The following is an 18764-nucleotide window of genomic DNA, read 5'->3' on the forward strand; positions in this document are numbered from 1 at the left end:
TGATAAATTTCAAGCTTACAAATTTATCATTCATACCAATACATTGGTCGGATGTTATTTATGTTTTAGTACAATTAATAATCCACAGTTAATTTTGATAGATTCATTTAATTTAATAATTTTATTCTTATCATTGATATATTAATATATATACATTCTTCGTAATTTTCTTATTCTATTGTTAAAATTGAAATTTTTATATAGGCGACAAGTCTGTATACACAGAATTGAAGGATCGTAGTTATATCTTAGTGAGATAAAAAATGAGTAAACTGTGTTCAATAATGTGACTCAAGATTAACATTTAGAGTCAATATAAAATTTCATACAACTTTTAAATTTGCTATATTTCTTTAAAAAAAATGTTACTGGAATCACTGCAGCCATGCTTTTTCTGAATCTGGGAAATATGGCCGAAGTCAGCCATGTTTTCGCAGTGAACAAGATGAACGCCAGTGTTGTATATAGGGGCGATTCATCTTGTTTTGTATAATACAAGCATGAACTATAAAATTTATGCTAATATGGGGGACGCAGTGATTTGGCGCCAAAAAATTTTTCACGGTCATCCAATTATACCTAAATTTGACAGTTGTTACGCTGTGAATATTTCGTTCTACAGTTTATGGCAGAGTCTGGGTGGCCACCACAATTGGTACTGATTGGTACTACGTCAGCGGGCGCCCGTCACTTTGCTTTTCACCATTTTATTAATTTATAACAGTGTAAAGTCTTTTCTCAAAACCTTTTCGAGACAAAACCCCCAGATCAACGTTTTGACTGGAAAGTAATAAAAATTGGTCCAACAGTTAACGGTAAACATCAAGTGATCTTAGCTCTCGATGAAAAATCATTGTTTGCTTTATCCAAATCTAAAATGAAAATATTTTATTTATTATCGCGTATCATTGTTGCAATAAAAAACAAAAGTGCTTAAAGCGGTTTAGTTTTTTTTTAATAATCCAAGGTTTAATGAACTTCTTTTGAAACGAGCTACTTAATTATTCTACACAACATGTTGATATTTTTCAGAAAATAAATAAATATAAATCCCTTCCATGGATATTATATCTTTTTTTTTTTCAAATAAAGAAACAGGTAAATGATGATTTACTTAAAAAAAGGCTAGGCACAATTTTTCCGATTGTTTGGATAACGTGCTGCTATAAGCCAATACCTTTCTGATACCTGATACCGACTGGCTTGAACCCACAATCCATTGTATTTCAGTCTTTCGTTCGTTTGATGACCTATCCAACCCTCCCACAAATCCCCTTTAATAGAGTTAAGCTATTTTGAATATTATATCAATGAATAATTATACGTTTATACTCCTCATCTTACCTTGGAACTATTCCAACCAAATAATTTTTTGGAGGGAATAAAAAATGAAATATGTAAACCGATACTTAGCTGAATTTTCTGGATTTTGATGCACGCTACAATTTTTCTAGTTTTTCCCAATCAAGGCAACTATCGTAATCCATCCTCTGCATTTTCTCCATGTGAATACAAATAACATAATGCAAACTTTTTAATTTGGTGCTCCTTTAGTCAACAACTCTGATATTAATTCCCAGCCCAACTTATTCTACAGCTTTTGTTCAGAGCTCAACTAAGAAACGTAAAATCACAGCAGACAATTAACAGTTCCGCTCAAATACATTTCTTACATAGATCACAGCTTCTAAAACTATATGCTCTCATTCATGATCACATTTTTCACAACACCAGATAGTTCGATAAAACGGCGTTCTACAGATGAATATATCTATCACGTTAACACTTTTGACATTACTGATAAAAAAATAGACAACCGAATTTAAATTTACATTGCTTCGTTGAAATTTTGATAATATAAAATTTTTAGCTCCAAAAAACACGTCTTTTTTTTTAATTATATTCTTAATTGGTTAAAAATTAAGAATATAATTTAAAAAAAAAAAGATTCCTCATCCGGGATCATTCAAGATATTCCAGAATCAAGTCATTCAAAAATCTCCATGAAAACTTACACTTACTCACATGAAAGTTATGATTATTTCAAAATACTTTTATCCTATATACAATGTTGAATCTTAATTTCTGAAATTGATTTTGGCTTTACTGCGTTCGAAATTGTTCAATCATAATTTAGAGTTTATAAATCTATCATTTGTTTATTATTTTGTGTCATATGTATCCAAATATGATTTATAGGCTGTAAAAGAGGATGCAATCCACTGTCAAGTGTATTAAATTGGGTTTTTTACACTGTTTGTAACCTTTTTATAACTACAACAGGAACTGTTATTTTCGTATTCGGGATGATTTTTATTTTATTCAAATAATTACAAATTTAATTATTACAGACAATTGATGTAACTTTGTGCTTTTTTATTTTATAAGAACCGATTCTCATGCCTTCAGAATACTTTAAAAATAATTTCATTAGTATCTGTTGGGACATTTCGGAGGAGGAGTGCGACTAACACCGTTACACGTCAATTTTATATAATAGAAGATAAACAGTAATTTTGATGATAAAACCCCGTCAAAGTAAAGCTCAAAGATTCATCTTGTAAGTTGGTAAGAATGGCACGAATCTAGTCCATTTGAATCTGAAATGAGTGAACATTATAATATTAGCGAGATTTAAGTGATGTGCAACATTAGACTGAGTCGATTTGGGGTCATTTTGGAATTTCTCAAACCCTGGGGTCTAAAAAGCTTCGTCTTGGTCTAAAACTCATCCATGATTTTTTGCAAAATTTTTAAGTAACGTTTACATGAGTAAATTTTTTTTTGTATGCTTTATTTAACGAGGGATTAACCTGTTGTTTTCACCCTCAACAAAAGTTTTAAATTAAATTGAAAAGATCACACTGTTTTATGAAACTGATCACTAGTTTTTCCTTTTTGCGGTTGTTCTTCAGTTTTTCTGCGAGGTTGCCTTCGGGTAAATTTTGTCTTTGCTCGTCGAATTTTCTGCATTCTAAAATTATATGTTTCACCGTCAGCTCAGTGCCACATGCTTCGCATATTGGTGATTCTGTTCCCTCCATCAGATGTTTGTGGGTTATCCAAGTGTGGCCGTTCCTTAGCCGGGTAAGGACCTTCTGCTCTCTCTTGTTTTTCACGTCGTTCCATTTCTCCGTTGTCAGTTTAACTTCTTTCAGTTTTATATTCTGCTGGTTGCGCCAGGTTCGATCATGCTGCAGCTTCAGTTCTTTTTTTAACCATTTTAGCGCGTCCGCTTTAGGTATTTTTGTTGTGTGTCTCTCTCCATTTCTGCCCAAGTTGGCAAATCGATCCGCTTCTTCATTTCCGGAAATACCCACGTGACTTGGAATCCAGACCATCGTAACGTTCTTCAGATTTTTGCTGTGTAGTATGTTTTGAATAATCGGGTGTTTGATTCCGGATTCCAAGGCTGTTAACACGCTGGCTGAGTCGGTGTACAAAACGGTGGGAGTATTTGCTAGATCAATAGCTAAATCGATAGCTACAGCTTCTGCCGAAAAAATTGATAGTTTTTCCGGCAGGCTTTTAGAAATGTTTTCTTCTGCTGGAGTGTAGATGCCAAAACCTATTTTTCCACTTGCCAGTGAGCCGTCGGTGTATACTTCTCTCCTGTATTTGTATTTAGTATCTTTTAAGTTAGCGAACAAAGTAACTGCAGATCTTTTGTTTCCACCTGTTTTGAATTGGTGTTTGATTGACCAATCAATAGTGGGTGGTTTTGCGTTCCAGTATTTTACTGTTTCAGTTCGGAGACGAGCGATCGGTGGGATATGGTCGTTTATTGTTTCAGATAATAGACTATTCGCTCTATTTAAAAGAAAATTCTCACTGGCGTTTGCTCTTTCTGCAATCCATATTCCTTTCCTAGCCCAGTTTTCGGTAACACGATGTTCAAAGGGGGCTACTCCATTCTCTACATAGAGAGCTTCTATTGGGGTTGAGCAGAAAGCGCCAGATACTGTTCTGAGCATGTTGTTATAAACCGTTTTGAGTTTCATAATATTGACAGGTTCAAACAACTCCCAACCATAAAATAATTTAGATATGACTGTTGCGAAGCCTATTTTTAATAATGTTTCTCTGCTACCCATGTAAGTAATTATTTTAAGAAAACGGATGCGTGCTGCGCATTCTGTGATAAGCATTTTAATATGATTGTTGGCATTACTTTTTGAATTTAGTTGTACTCCTAAAATTTTTGCTGTTCTCGTTTGTTTTATCTCCGAACCGTTGGCCAATATTTTCTTTAAGCTTGCAAAACGGTGCCTGCCTTTTGTGCCATAGCAGGTATGCAACAGGGAACTTTTTTTGGCGTTTATCACAAAACCATTTCTTTCGGCCCATAATATAACACGGTTTACACGTTTACACTATGTTGTAGTCTTTTCCTGCAGATTGCTAAAAATTTACTCCCACAAATCAGTAAAATATCATCCGCGTAGATTAGCACCGATACGTTTCTTGGTATGAAATTGAATACCTCATTCATCACCAAGATGAACAGTGTAGGTGATAGCACTGATCCTTGAGGTACGCCTGTTTCTTGTGGTCGGTCTGAAGAAAAAGTTCCACCTACGGCTACACAGAAAAATCGGTCCTTTAAAAAGTTTTTTATAACCTGATAGGTTCGATTGCCAACTTTCGCTTTATTCAGTGCCTTCAAGATACCCGGCCTCCATGTGCGGTCGAAAGCCTTGGAAAGATCTAAGGATACTAATTCAGAATGTAGTTTTTCATGTCTGTGTTCGGTAAGGATATCTTTAAGCTGGCTGAAGTGAGAGGTTGTACCTCTGCCACTACGAAATGCGTGATGGTTCGAGTGCATAAGATTGTTTCTTTCTAAATGCTGTTGTAGTCGTCGATTGATAATTCTTTCGTAAATTTTTCCTAGACACGCTGCGCAATTGGCCGGAAACTGTTTAGTTCTCCTTGTTTTGGAATTGGGATGATTATGCTTTTCCTCCATTCTTTTGGGTATTCACCACGTTGCCAAATTTAGTCAAAAACCTCCAGAACAATTTTCTTTGCTTCAGGAGGCATGTTTTTTATCATACTATAGGTGATTTGATCTAAGCCTGTGGATTTACCAGCGCATTTAGAGAGAGCGATATTCAACTCCATTCCAGAGAAATCTACGTCCATACTACTATTTTCAGGGATGGTTGGCGGGGATATGTATTCAGCTAGTGTTTCAGGGTATTCACTTGTAGTAAAACTCTGCTCGAATATTTCCGCTAGGTGATTTGCTATTACTTGGGGGTTATCTGTAAATTCTCCTTCTATCAACATCCTTCTTGTTCGGTTCGATTTTCTCCCTGTGATCCTACCGAACCTTTGCCACATTTCTGAGGCAGACGTACTTGGATTAAATGAGCTGCAAAACTCATTCCATGATTGGTCCTTTCCCTTTTCTATGCCTGTTCTTGCTTCTGCCCTGGCTTTTCGAAAATCTTCGTTTCGCGTTTCCCACTCACTTGCTGTTTTGTTAGTTTTTTGAAGAATTTTCCACTTCTCTTTCCGATTTTGGATTAGTGTGCCAATTTCCTCTGTCCACCATGGAGCATATTTGGAAGCGGTTTTTCCAGTAGTTCGAGGTATTGATCGTTTGGCAGTTTGGAAGATTATTTGGGTGACGTTCTCGATATTTGGATGTGATATGGAGAGAATTTGTTCGCCGATTTCTTGGGAATATTGTTCCCAGTTGGCTTCTTTAAGTTTCCACTTTTTGACAGCAGGAACAGTGGGGCAAGCACTATCCCAGTGATTTTTGAAATGAATTTTCCGCTTCGCAGCGAAATAAATCCGGAGCGAAACCGCGAAATAGGAGTTGAAACCAAACTATCGCCGGAATCGCCGAAGTGAACGCGACCTTCGAGTGAGTTCCTTGTGATTCATCCGAAAGCTCCGAAAGCGGAAGAAACGCCCCTCGGACATCGTACCAGAGCACGATGCCCGAAGGGTGCATACATAGGATGGGATTCGGATCCGAGCTGCGCTGTAACAGTTTTTCGTCGTTTTTTCTTTACTTTTCTGCAGAGCCCATTGAAAATAATTGTGATCGTTTGAATTTAATTATAAATAAACATGAAAAATTTTCAAAATGATTTGACGGTTAATTAAATTGAAAATAAATGTTTTGAAAATTTTAAGTGCATTAAAGTTATTTTTCAAAAGATTGTATTTCAACGACATTCTATATTGAAAAAAGGAATCAAAGTTGCAGTAAATTTATGTTCATAAAAAAATGAAATTTCAAAAATGTTTTTCTAGGAACTTTGCAATAAAAAGTTCAACAGTAAAATTTGTTTGATTTGTCATTTTGAAAATTTTTGCTACATTATACATTATTATTACATTTTCTCTGAATTTATTATCTCTTATTATTGCACACGTTTATTGAAGGAGGAGTTTCGGATTTCAGCATTTTAAAAGCAACTAAGAAAAAAGGAAGGAAAAATTAAAAGATTTTTTTAAATTTATTTTTTATATCAATGGCAAAAAATGAAATACAATCAATACATGAATGTAACCATTTGCGGGACATAAAAAAGGAATTTCGGATTTGATACGAACGAATTTAGCAGATTCATTGTAGAATTGACTGCATTTATTCAAAAAGAAATGATATGAAAGTTCATATATATTCTAAAAAAATTAATAGATTTTACAATTGTAAAAATAATTCATGTTTATGTTAAATTCATCTGAAATTGGACAAAAACTTGAATAAAGTATGAATACAAAAAAAATTAATATATACATCCCAACATTTATCAATAGTGAAAATAGCAAAAACAAGGTAAATCCAGTGATTTGACTGCATAAAATACATAAGGTTATTTTAGAAATCAAAATTTAGATTCAGATGGATCTCAGATTCAATTTTCATAAAACTTAGATTCAGATTTCAGATTAAGATTCAAAATTCAGATGAATCTCAGATTCAATGTTCACATTTTAAACTTAAATTTCAGACTCTGATTTCAGATTCAGATTTCAGATTCAGATTTTGGATTGAAATTTCAGATTCAGATTTCAGATTCAGATTTCAGATTTCAGATTCAGATTTCAGATTCAGATTTCAGATTCAGATTTCAGATTCAGATTTCAGATTCAGATTTCAGATTCAGATTTCAGATTCAGATTTCAGATTCAGATTTCAGATTCAGATTTCAGATTCAGATTTCAGATTCAGATTTCAGATTCAGATTTCAGATTCAGATTTCAGATTCAGATTTCAGATTCAGATTTCAGATTCAGATTTCAGATTCAGATTTCAGATTCAGATTTCAGATTCAGATTTCAGATTCATATTTCAGATTCAGATTTCAGATTCAGATTTCAGATTCAGACTTCAGATTCAGATTTCAGATTCAGATTCAGATTCAGATTTCAGATTCAGATTTCAGATTCAGATTTCAGAATCAGATTTCAGATTCAGATTTCAGATTCGGATTCAGATTTCAGATTCAGATTTCAGATTCAGATTTCAGATTCAGATTTCAGATTCAGATTGCAGATTCAGATTCAGATGTCAGATTCAGATTTAGTGTAGAACGTAATATTAGCATGATATTTTTCAATTTGGCATATTTATAATAATTTTTAACTGTAAAAACATGATTTTTTCCATGATTTACTGCTTAAAACTAAAATATATGAGCCAAACTGAAAAATTTTATACTCTTATTAGGGTTTACATCAATTTTGAATGGTTTGAAACAAAAATTTGAAATAAAAAAGTTACAAAAAAAACCATCTAATTTTGACAACATTCGCTTTTGGCAACATAAAATTCCGGGCGTGTTGCCAAAAACGAACGGGGTCTGTATTTTTAAATGTTTGATTATGTTAATTTTTTGGATTAAATAATCCAAATTACAGAATCAAAACATGTTATTTGAATAACATAATTCAAATTTTGATGGTGTTTTGCAAAATTGTTCGTAGGAAAATAGTTCAATTTCTTGTATTACAATTTTTTGTATTTCAATTTTAAACGAATAGTTAATTTTTTTCAGAATGTATTGGTTATTGGTTATTCAGACTATTAAATACAAAACTCATCAAAACTCTTATTTCAGAATTCAATTTTAAATTCAAAACATGTTATTCAATTTACAATATAATAATTAAAGTTTTTGTTTACTTACATTCATATTCCGATCCTCGTTTTTTTCAAATACTTCACATCATCACAAATCACTTCATCACATATGTAAGTAAAGCTTATGAACACTGATACATGAAACAGTAGTCAATTCCACATACGCACGACGCTACAGAAAAAGTACCGCTACGTCCGCCCGGCACCGAAGCACGGGTGAAACTGAATGTCTTCGCAAGCAATATCAACAACACCAGCAGCCACGCTACTGAACCAAGTGAACGGACCGTGAGTCAACACATTGAAATGCAATTGCGTACATTCGAAAGAAACAAGAAATTTTAAGCAGTGTGGGTGCGTGAAGTTAGACTTCTACAGAAAAAGACCGAAAATATTCTAAGTTCGGAATCTCAAAGCTGCTGTGCCTTCGGAAAACCACCCATTTATTCATTTGGAGGCGGAATCGATGAACGGGAATGATTTTTTTCTTGCCGGGATTCAGCTCAATTGTTATGGGAACGTGATCACTATTACTTGGATCTGATTGAGTAGACCATTTAAATTTGCTTATGATATTTGAAGAAACGAATGTAATATCGATTGCTGTGTCCTGTTGATTCTGATTGGGACTAAATCTTGTTTTTGACCCGTCATTTAGCGGGGCCATTTCGAAATCCGCTGCCCACTTGGCAACAGTTTCACCCATGTTGTTGGTGAAATTGTCCCAAGTAAAATGACGACTATTAAAATCTCCTCCAACAAGGTATGGGGGGGGAGAGGTTAGACATCAGTTCTCTCAACGCCCTGTCCGCTGTGTTGTAATAGCCTGATTTGAAATGGTTGTATACACAGATCAGAGTTACTTTCACTGGGGAAAGTAGTCTGACTGCTACCGCTGGGATTTGAGTATCAATATTGATCAGTTCATGTGGCGCTTCTTTCAAAATAGCCATCATAGCTGAACCTTTTCTTCTTCCTGGTGAAAACTTCGATGTGTACAAGCAATAGTTTTTGCCCAAAAGTGCGTTGTAAGAATCGGTCATGGTCTCCTGCAGCATCAAACAGATAGGTAACTTACCCCAGATCATCCGTGTTAGTTCCGCCTCGTTACACCAGAAACCACGAACATTCCATTGGAGGACAAGAAGCTGTCCCCTGGAACGAACGGGTCGTGGCCGTGATACTTGCGTGGGTGGTGGGTTTCTGGTAATGGATCCTCTGCTCGTACCTTCGCCGGGATCCCAATTGGGCGTCGTGTGGATGTGTCGTATTGTGGGTTGGTTGATGTTCAGTGGACGTAGCAGAGTGGGGAGTGACCTGGGAAATTGATTCGCGTTTGAAACTGTTCGGAAAGTTGAGTTTGAGGAACTTACCCGCAAGTGTGCCGGGTGCCCCCGTACGACATGCTTCCAACGCACATCTGGCGTCCCAGGATTATGTTGGGCAGCCGACGGGGGGCGAAAGCTTTGGGACAACGTTGCCCCCACCGAGGGAGTGGAAGTCGGATCACCTTCAACAGGTATGAGGATAGCGTCCCGGATGGTTACCGATTGCTTCCACATATTACCAAGGGACTGATGCTCAAGTTCCTCGAACCTCAGGTGAGGTGGGATCTCCTCCTGGCGACTGGTTGATGGTTGTTCAGCGGTTTGTTGATTATGTGGTAACGTTATAGTGGTAGTGGGAGTGGTGATAGTAGTATTGTTTTCTCTTGTTTTAGCTACGAAAAAACTTCCCTTTGGCGGATGGGGTCGTTTGATTGGCAGTTTCTTCTTCTTCGGAAGAGAGTTGCACTTCTTCCGTACTGTCTTCTGGGTTTCTATTTTGCTTCATATTCTTACATGCTGTCTTTTCTGCCAGAGGAGATTGTGGTCCTCGTTTTCCGGTGCATCTCTTATCTGTTTGGGAGTTTTCAGCTTGATTAGCTTGCATTTTCCTTGATTGTCTGGTATAGGGTTTTGATGCCTGGAAGTTTTCTTGTTGTTCTCTTGGTTGCTGCTGGTTTGAAGTTGTGTTTTGCAATCTACTCAACGGAGTTACTGATCGACTGCGGTCTTTTGCGGGTGTCGTTAGTGATGGAGTCAAATTGTTTTCGCGGAAATAGGTTTGCACCTTTTCCTTGAAAATTTGGTGATCTTGTGCCATTTTCCGATTTTCTTTTGTTAGTTGTTCGATTGTAGCTGTGAGTTTTTGAACGTTTTCCATAAGTTTTCCGATAATTTGGTCTTTTCGAGCACTAACGTCGTCAGTGACTGACGCATAGGGGGGTTTGGCATTTAGCGGGCCAACCCTTTTCCGAGCTTCAGCCCAGGAAAGAGACTCATCCGTTTTGCAACGTGTGACCGCTTCCTCATGGCGATATAACGGACATTTACGTCCCGCCGCGGAGTGCTCATTATTGCCTTCAGGGCAATGTGGACAACGAAAAGCTTCCTTATAACTGTTTTCTTTGTTGGAGTGGTTTCCTGCACAGCGTGTACAACGCGTGGATTGTTCACATCGTTTTTTCGTGTGACGATAGTTCAGACAGTTTTTGCAGAACATTGGACTCTCGTAGTATGTCCGAATAGGCACTTTTATCCAACCAAAATAAACTTCTTTGGGTAATCTCGTGCTTCCGAAAGTCAAAACAATCATTGGCGTATTAACTTGTTGCTTGTCGACAAATTTTGTGATTCTTCGAACAGCTGTTACACCCTGACCTTTCAATTGTTTAAGAATTTCTTCGTCCGACACTTCGGTTGTTTCTTGAAGATACACAATTCCAAGAGTTGTGTTGAGTCCAGGATGATCGATTATTCCAATTGTTGTGTTGGTGTCCAATTCCTTAATTTTTTTCAAGTTTTCCGCAATCTGGATGTTGTAGGTGCTCAGTGTGTAGCTAAGTCCTTTTCCATCGATAGCCATGTTCACTAGACCGCTGCAGGCTTTGTATAGGAAATCTGAAATTTATAAGTTATCACAACTCCCATACCATTTTTTGACGGAATTTTCACACACAAAAATCTCCGTAAAGTTTGGAAGCGATACATTGAGTCCTGATTTAGCGCAACGAGTTTTAATTTTGTATGGAGAATTACATGGGGAATCGATTTTTTTTATTCAAAAATCGCTACAGATTTACAGAAACATCGGAAAAATAAAGAAATGGCTGAATACTATTCCTCGAATTAATCTCTACAAATGATGTGAAGGTACTATGATGCTTAGTTGTAACACAACAAAGATATTTGGAATTTAGAAAAGATTTATTAAAAACTCAGACGAGTTTACTTCACTCATGGCATCGCTGGCTGAAAACTTGCATGCAAGTTATTCCTTCCCAGATCGAAGAAACGGTCCCGAATCGGCCCGAAATCGGTCAGAAATTAGTCCAAAGTCGATCCGTTTAACATGTGAAGATTTATAATGTTGAATTCTTCATAAACTAGTTTAGTAACTTTACTTTACACTATGGTGGTATTATTAAGAGAAAAAGCACCATTATTACAGTGAAAAAAAATCATAACTTATATAATTTTCAATCGATTTCGGTAAAAAACCTCTTGAATCATTTGTTTTCACTGATTCACAGAATCCACAGGAAATGGATTTTTTTCAAATGTTAAAATCAGGTCCAAAACCATAACTAAAGTTGATTTTTTCTAACAAAAAAATGCGTTATTTATCGTGTTTTCTATCATTAATTCACTAATACTGTGTGTATTGTGTTAAATTTGAAGTTCAGATGATCAATTGCAAATTTAACACTAAACATACCGACATTTTTTATATACCTATTCATACCGCGAGCAGTCATATCTTTTCCGCTAAAACTCTCTTGTTTCTTTACCGATTTCTACAAAGTTTAAAGTTTTGGAAAGCTCGTAATGTGACTCAAATACGGTTATTCAAAGTTGAAGAAAAAAAAACGGAAAACAGGCTTCGGGAAAAAAGGCTAGAAATCAGTTATTAACTACTCGAAAAAAAAATTCACTTAGTGCCTGAGAACGCTGAAGTTAGAAGCTATATGTTACACATATGGAAATATTTTTTGAAAATCTCTTAAAATCACGGCCACTAAAAATGTAAAAAACCAACCAACCGCCAAAGCTGTTCTAGTTACAGTAGAAAATTCTTGTAAAGTGAACTGGAAATTTGACGTAATTGACATTTTGGCATCTTTAGATTTCTAAAACACAGAATTTTTGACGACTTTTCAAAGGTAGCTGTTTCTTTTTTTGCTTTTTATCAATCTGCCTTTTCTGAGACTATTCTAGCACCTAGATTTGGCTTTGCACTGGAGCGCAGCGTTCTCAGGCACTAAGTGAAATTCTTTCCGAGTACTTAATAACTGATTTATAGCCTTTTTCCGAAGCCTGTTTTTCTAATTTTTTTTCTTTGACTTTGAATAACTTTGAGAAAAATAATTGTAGCTAAATTTTGTTTGAAAATCGTATTTGAGGCACATTACGAGTTTCCAAAACTATAAACTTTGTAGAAATCGGTCGAGAAACAAGAGAGTTTTAGGGGAAAGTGTTTGCCGTCATTTGACCGCTCGCGGTATGCAAAGGTATACCACATGCGTTACTTAATCTTATTTTTCAACTTGGTTGTGAATTTCGGGATCGTTTCACCACATCTATCACCATGTATCTCCAATAATCTCAAAAAGTTTGTATCTTACTTTCTACATAGTGCTGCAGTTTTTTTTCTATCTGCGTTACCCGATTAAAAACGCCTTTGTGTATGCCACGCATTAGCTTGTATTCAAGTATTCATCTAGGAATATTGCATGCAAGTTCAGGTTTCCAGTGCTGCTGACAGTTTTGACTGTTGATCTACTATGAATGATTTTTTTTTTTACAGATTGCTTTAACTTTTTTCTGGTAGCATCTAGCTGAAAGTAACCTTAGTAAAAATTGAAGTTTAAGAATACAGTAACCCATTGAAGAAGTTATTTTTTGCATAAAACCCAAAATCGCTTCCCTAGCGATTTTAATCTCAAAAAAAAACTTTCCCCATACTAATTTCCATACAAATTTAAAACCCGTTGCGCTAATTCAGGGATGAACCAAATCATCTTATATTTAACAGAGATGATTGGAGAGCTAAAAGGAATCGAAAAAACACATGGGAGCAAAAAGTCAGTTTTTGCAGCGGTCTAATGTTCACTTCTTTCCTAAGTGCTTTACCGAGTTTAGCCTCAACTGCTGAAGCAAACCAAAATGGATTCTTTGGCAACGGTGTGGGGTTTTCCCCCGGTCTTTGCACCTTCAAAAATATTTCCGACCGTCAAAAGTCGACGACCGCATGTAGGGGGGTATGGGGGATGAATCCACATTTTCTGGGGGCCCCCGCCCCCAGGGGGTGCGCCATCCATGGCGCGTAGAGTTATATTTCTTTTGTCACTATTTCTGTTGTACCCAAAAACAGTCTCTAAGAATTAGCGGAAAGGGGGGGGGATATTTTTGCCCTTAGATACCCACTTTTGGTCCCTTCCCGGTTGGTGATTCACTTTTTTCCGATTATTGATTTTATGAATGAGAAGCGCTTCTATTAGCTTGAACAACACTGTAAAGCAATGCTGGATTCTAGCAGTTAGCTTTCGAGTAGCCCAGACACTAACCACTGCTCGATAAAAATTCGAGCTCTCGCAACACGGTTATAGCGCACACTCTCTTCTCTTCCGCGCGCAACCAATAGCCGATCAGTAATGATTGGCAATGCACGTACACTGAAGCACTTTTTTATATGCTACGACACTCTGTGTTCGTAGCCACTATTATGAGGGGGAATTTTTGCTTCAACTAAACTTCCCCAACAACACTACCACACACTTACTTCCCTTTGTTTATTTTACTGGGGATCAAGTTCCACGATTTCACCCAGATACCGTTCGAAATACCGTAAACTAGCACTCGAAAAAACTCGTAGTTTACACGATCGATTCTACCGCGGCGTAATTAAGGATGTTCCGGTGACGATCATACGTAAGTACAACCGAATTTAACATCCATAAAAAGTCCAGAAGCATGTAAAAATGAGCAAAAATTCGGAGCAAAATTTTCCGTACATCTGATTTTCGCTAGGGCAACCAGATAGGACATGAGTAAATTTGGACTTATATGTTTGTATGAGAAAATTGAATATTTTGTACTGAAAAATCAACAACAACATCTGTGAAACCGAGCCAGCTGATGGTTTTTGTGCCAATAGAGTATTTCCTGAGACAGATTGTGGTACGGTAGCTTTTTGTTTTTGTTTTGAAAAATGTAAACACCAACTGGTCGCCATTTTGATCGTTGATGATAAGCACTGTTCAATGCTATCTTTTAAAAACTTCTTTAATTGAAAGCATCAACAAACCTTCATGTCTTAACTTGTTATGAATTTACAAATCATTCAATAAAAAAATTATATGCTCCTCACCAAGGTGCGCTTGCAAAACCACAACAATTGCATTGCCAAATTCATATCTTTACTATCTGGTCATTGAACATACGTAATGTTGTTGTTATGTTTACCCTACCACGATATGCCGAGAAATTGTAAACATGAGAAATCAGCTGTTCGTCTGACAAGTGGGGAAATGCCTTATTTATAAATTTCCTAAAGGAAATTTTTCGTTGAACAACTTTGTCGAAAACCGTAACTTCGTATCTTATTAGCAGTCTTCACGAAAACATGTACCGAGCTCAACTTGAGTGCGGAAATCCAGGCGCAAGTTGTCTCTGAACTTGCACACAAGCTTGTACTTGGGTTTAGTTCGAACCTGAACTCGAGCACATTTATTGTACCCGAGTGCGCGCCCCGATGTTCGTACCTTGGTTCGCTTCGGGTTCGTACCGAATTTTGTACTCATAGTGGCTGGCTGAACTGAGATTGAATGTGTCTGCCTGTGTATGCCTGGGAGTTGAATGCGGTATGAATTATTTTCTTCAGTTAGTTTTTCTATCGTTTGTGCGTATGTTATTCAATTTCACTGTGTTTTTTGAGCATTTTTGGAGTTATTTATGGGGTGGTAAAACTGATACATATATATGGTTGGTTTTTGAAAATGGTTGATGAAATTTTTTTGACTGTTGGCCAAAAAACCGAAGAAAAAGTTCGGCCGAAAATTTGTTTGTTTGAAACTAGATAGTTCCCAAATATTTCATAAAATTACCGGTTGATGATTTTATGAAACATTTGGGAATTGCCGTTTCAACTCTCGCTCCGCAAACCTCATGAAACAATGTTTATATTTATGAGGCATTAAAAAATACAAACATTAAATTGATAAATAATCGCATGGTGAGTAGAAAACATGTAAAATTTTACATAATCTGAATGATTTGAAATTATAAAAAAAGATCGAATTGACACAAATGGAAAAAACGGTCAAATATTCAAAATGTCAACAATGACAAAAGTATAAAAAATGGCTTTAGTGACAAAAAAGAAGAAATTGGCAAAAATATCACAAATGGCAAAAATAAGCACATGCTTAAATGGCAAAACCTTCTTAAGCTGTTCGAAAAACATCCGTTTCGAGGAAATTTGAGTTGCAATTTGATGGCGTTCCCCTGGCCGTATATGTTATCCGATTTTTATGATATTATATTATTGTGTAGATTATTTATTCAAGCTACTCAACATTTCAAAATTAGGTCGATTGTATTACCAGCTTTTATGAAACTGGTTCAGACAGAAAATAGTAAAAATAAAAAACTTTGCTTAGCTGTATTTCATTTCTCTATGAGCCGATTTTTTTAAATTAAATTTTAATTTTCTGTAGTTAATTTGATTATCGTTTTGAATGAACATACTAGATCCTATCATATTGACCCGAACAATGTTGAAGGGTTAGAAATGCAGCAAATATTTTGACTATGAAACTGGCAAAAATGGGAAAAAATAATACTCATAATAATTAGGAAGATTTGTAGTGGTAGCTTTCCACTGGTAAGATGTTGAAAAAATTTAATGCCTCATTTTATTGTACACCTATCAAATTGAGAATTTCATATAACTTCTTTTATTTGTTCTACAATTAATTCGTATGAGCCCTGTTAATACCGGGACAGTAAATTGTTTTACAATTGCATTTCGTATCATCTATTTATTTAATTGTTTTTTACACAATATCTTCATAGAAGATTATGTTCATCATTCTCAAAAGTTCATAACAGGCCGTACTAGATTTTTCGAGTATATGTAGACTGGATTAGTCGTACATGAAATAATGTTTTTATCGTCTTTCAAACTTCGTTTGAATGACATATTTTTTTAATGTGATATCGGGCTTTGAATCGGAGGATGAAATTTAAAAAAATCTCAGTAGAACAGTTTTTAAGTTATGCTCGAAATATGAAATTTTGAAAAAAATTTAAAAGTACTTGTACTGAAATTCAAATATCTCTTAATACATGGCGTGAATTCGAAATCTCTTATTTGTATATTAAAGGTGAATAAATTTCCTATCGATCATGCAAACTTTATTTTTGAGTATGATAAACAGTAGGGGAGACTGGGGATACTTGATCCCCTTTTCTTATTTTCACCATATCTTTTTGGAAAAATTTAGCAACTCGCCGTCTTCGACATTTTCTGACAGCTTGTAACTTCAAGTTTCTATGCTTTTAAAATTAGAACGATACTTGAACCCGTTGATCAACTAGAAGCATTTTCGTGGGAGTAAAAATATTGCGATTTTTCTGAAGTTAGGGGAGACTTGATCCCCTATTAAAGGAGACTTGATCTTTTATTCAGGAAGCCATAATCCTTGTGTAAAAATCAAACAAAACCCCAAGATAGAATGTTAATTGACTATTTTGGTCATTTTTGTTCTCATTTCACAATTTATAGCAGACATAAGAAAAAAATCTTATAACTTTGTCTCAACGTTAATAATATTGCATACTTAAAGGTGCTATTTTTTATAATTAAGAGAAAATTAATTATTTTTGCTCTTTTCTTCAGACAATTTTTTGATAAATATTAGTTTTAGGATAAATATTAGTAATTTCGTAATCAGCAATCATAACGATCAATTCAGAAGAAGAATATGCCGTTTGGAAGGGGGATCAATTGTAGCCAACTCTAGGAGATCAATTGTACCCATAATCAACATTTTAGAAAACTTTTTCTGAAAAAAGTTTAGAGTTTTCCATTGCTTTGAAAATATGGCATTATGAAGTTCATTTTACGCTCGAACGATTGATACATTTGAACAAATATTTTTTTCATTATTTTCCCATGTAAGGAACATTTTAAAGTGATGAAAAAAGATCTTCAAGTTACATTTTGTGAAATTTTTCAAACAAAGTTCAATTACTCAAACAATTATTTTGTATAAAATTTTTTTAACTTTTTTTGGCACATTTTTCTAGAACATTTGATCTTTGTAAGACATTCCAGTTTCGAGATATAGCTAAGGAATCAAGTATCCCCAGGGATCAAGAATCCTCATTTTCCCCTACATATTGTTGATATTAGTGACTTTATGATAGTATAAAAATATGAAAATCGCATTTTTATAGAGAAAATTTTGTTTCAGCTTTAGTTTCAGACTCGAAGGTAATATGTTAAAAATCCGATTTTCTTTTGTACTTAAATATCAATTCAAAATAAAGATTTCAAGTGATTTTTTGTCAAAATCGCTTGAAAATGGAAAAAGTTATGGTTACTTTACCATAACAGGAATTTTTGCATATTTGAATAATTTGGCGAACCATGGTGGTAAATCTCACTCGCTCCAAGTCAAAGTTAGTGTACCAGAAGGCCAAATGCCAAATTTCAGATTGATCTGACCATGGGGAGGGCTGCTTGAGTCTCAAACGTGAATAGGATTTTGAGGTATTTGGCTCGGGAGGAACAAAAAATACTGGTTTTTCTTTAAATACTTTTTTCTTCACTGGCCGGTTGCTTTAATGAATAATTTTCTTAAAGCCTGAATTAAGAAAAATAATTCACTCGAAGACTTAATTGGACTTAAAATATATTGCGAAGGTAACATTCTAATATTGTTTGTTTTATACGGAACTTGAATGTTGATATAAAACAAAGATTTTAAGTTCTTATTTATCAAAAATCGGTTGAAAGTTGTAGAAGTTATGTTCAAGGTTGCCGAAATCACAGAATAATCCGTAATTTTACAGAATTTTGAGCATATTTTCGTCACAGATTCTATGTCATAGAACAAAATATTCACAGATTTTTGAAATTTTGTATACTTTTCCAAACTAATAAATTTTCATACCAATACTTACTTTGGATTTCTGAATCAAATTCACGAAAATGTTATAAAGTTAACACTGTATATTGATACAGTGTTGTAATTGTAATATTGTAAAAATAACCATATGCGAAATGTTTTTCAGTGAAAATCGTATTAAACATCACAGAATCTTGTCACAGAATTTCGGAGCCAAATCAAAGAAATATAGAACTTTTTTTTTTCAAAAAAACACAGTTTTTTCCGGTTATGTTTACTTTAAGTGAGTAATATTAGCATAGGAAGAATAAAACATGGTAAATATAACCAGCTGCAAGCTAAAATTAAACATTGCCTTATCAGAAGTTCACAAGCCTAATTAAGCAAAATCTGACCATCGGAAGGGGTTGCAATTGAGCCTCAAGCGTGAAAGGGATTACGAAATATTGTGCTCGGGAGATGCACAAAAAACAGATT

The 18764-nt window shown here is 35.1% G+C and overlaps 1 protein-coding gene across 1 annotated transcript in view; it reads right to left on the minus strand.

Annotated features, from left to right (window-relative positions):
• Positions 1–277: 277 nt before the first annotated feature.
• Positions 278–18764, minus strand: part of LOC129738863 (solute carrier family 23 member 2) — a 59685-nt gene continuing 41198 nt past the window's right edge. Inside the window, exon 4 of the mRNA XM_055730178.1 lies at positions 278–2600. Within this exon, the coding sequence (XP_055586153.1) occupies positions 2546–2600 (55 nt within the window). The 3' untranslated portion in view covers positions 278–2545. The remainder of the gene's footprint in view (positions 2601–18764) is intronic.

The sequence above is a fragment of the Uranotaenia lowii genome, chromosome 1 (assembly GCF_029784155.1).
Source record: "Uranotaenia lowii strain MFRU-FL chromosome 1, ASM2978415v1, whole genome shotgun sequence".
NCBI lineage: Eukaryota > Metazoa > Arthropoda > Insecta > Diptera > Culicidae > Uranotaenia > Uranotaenia lowii.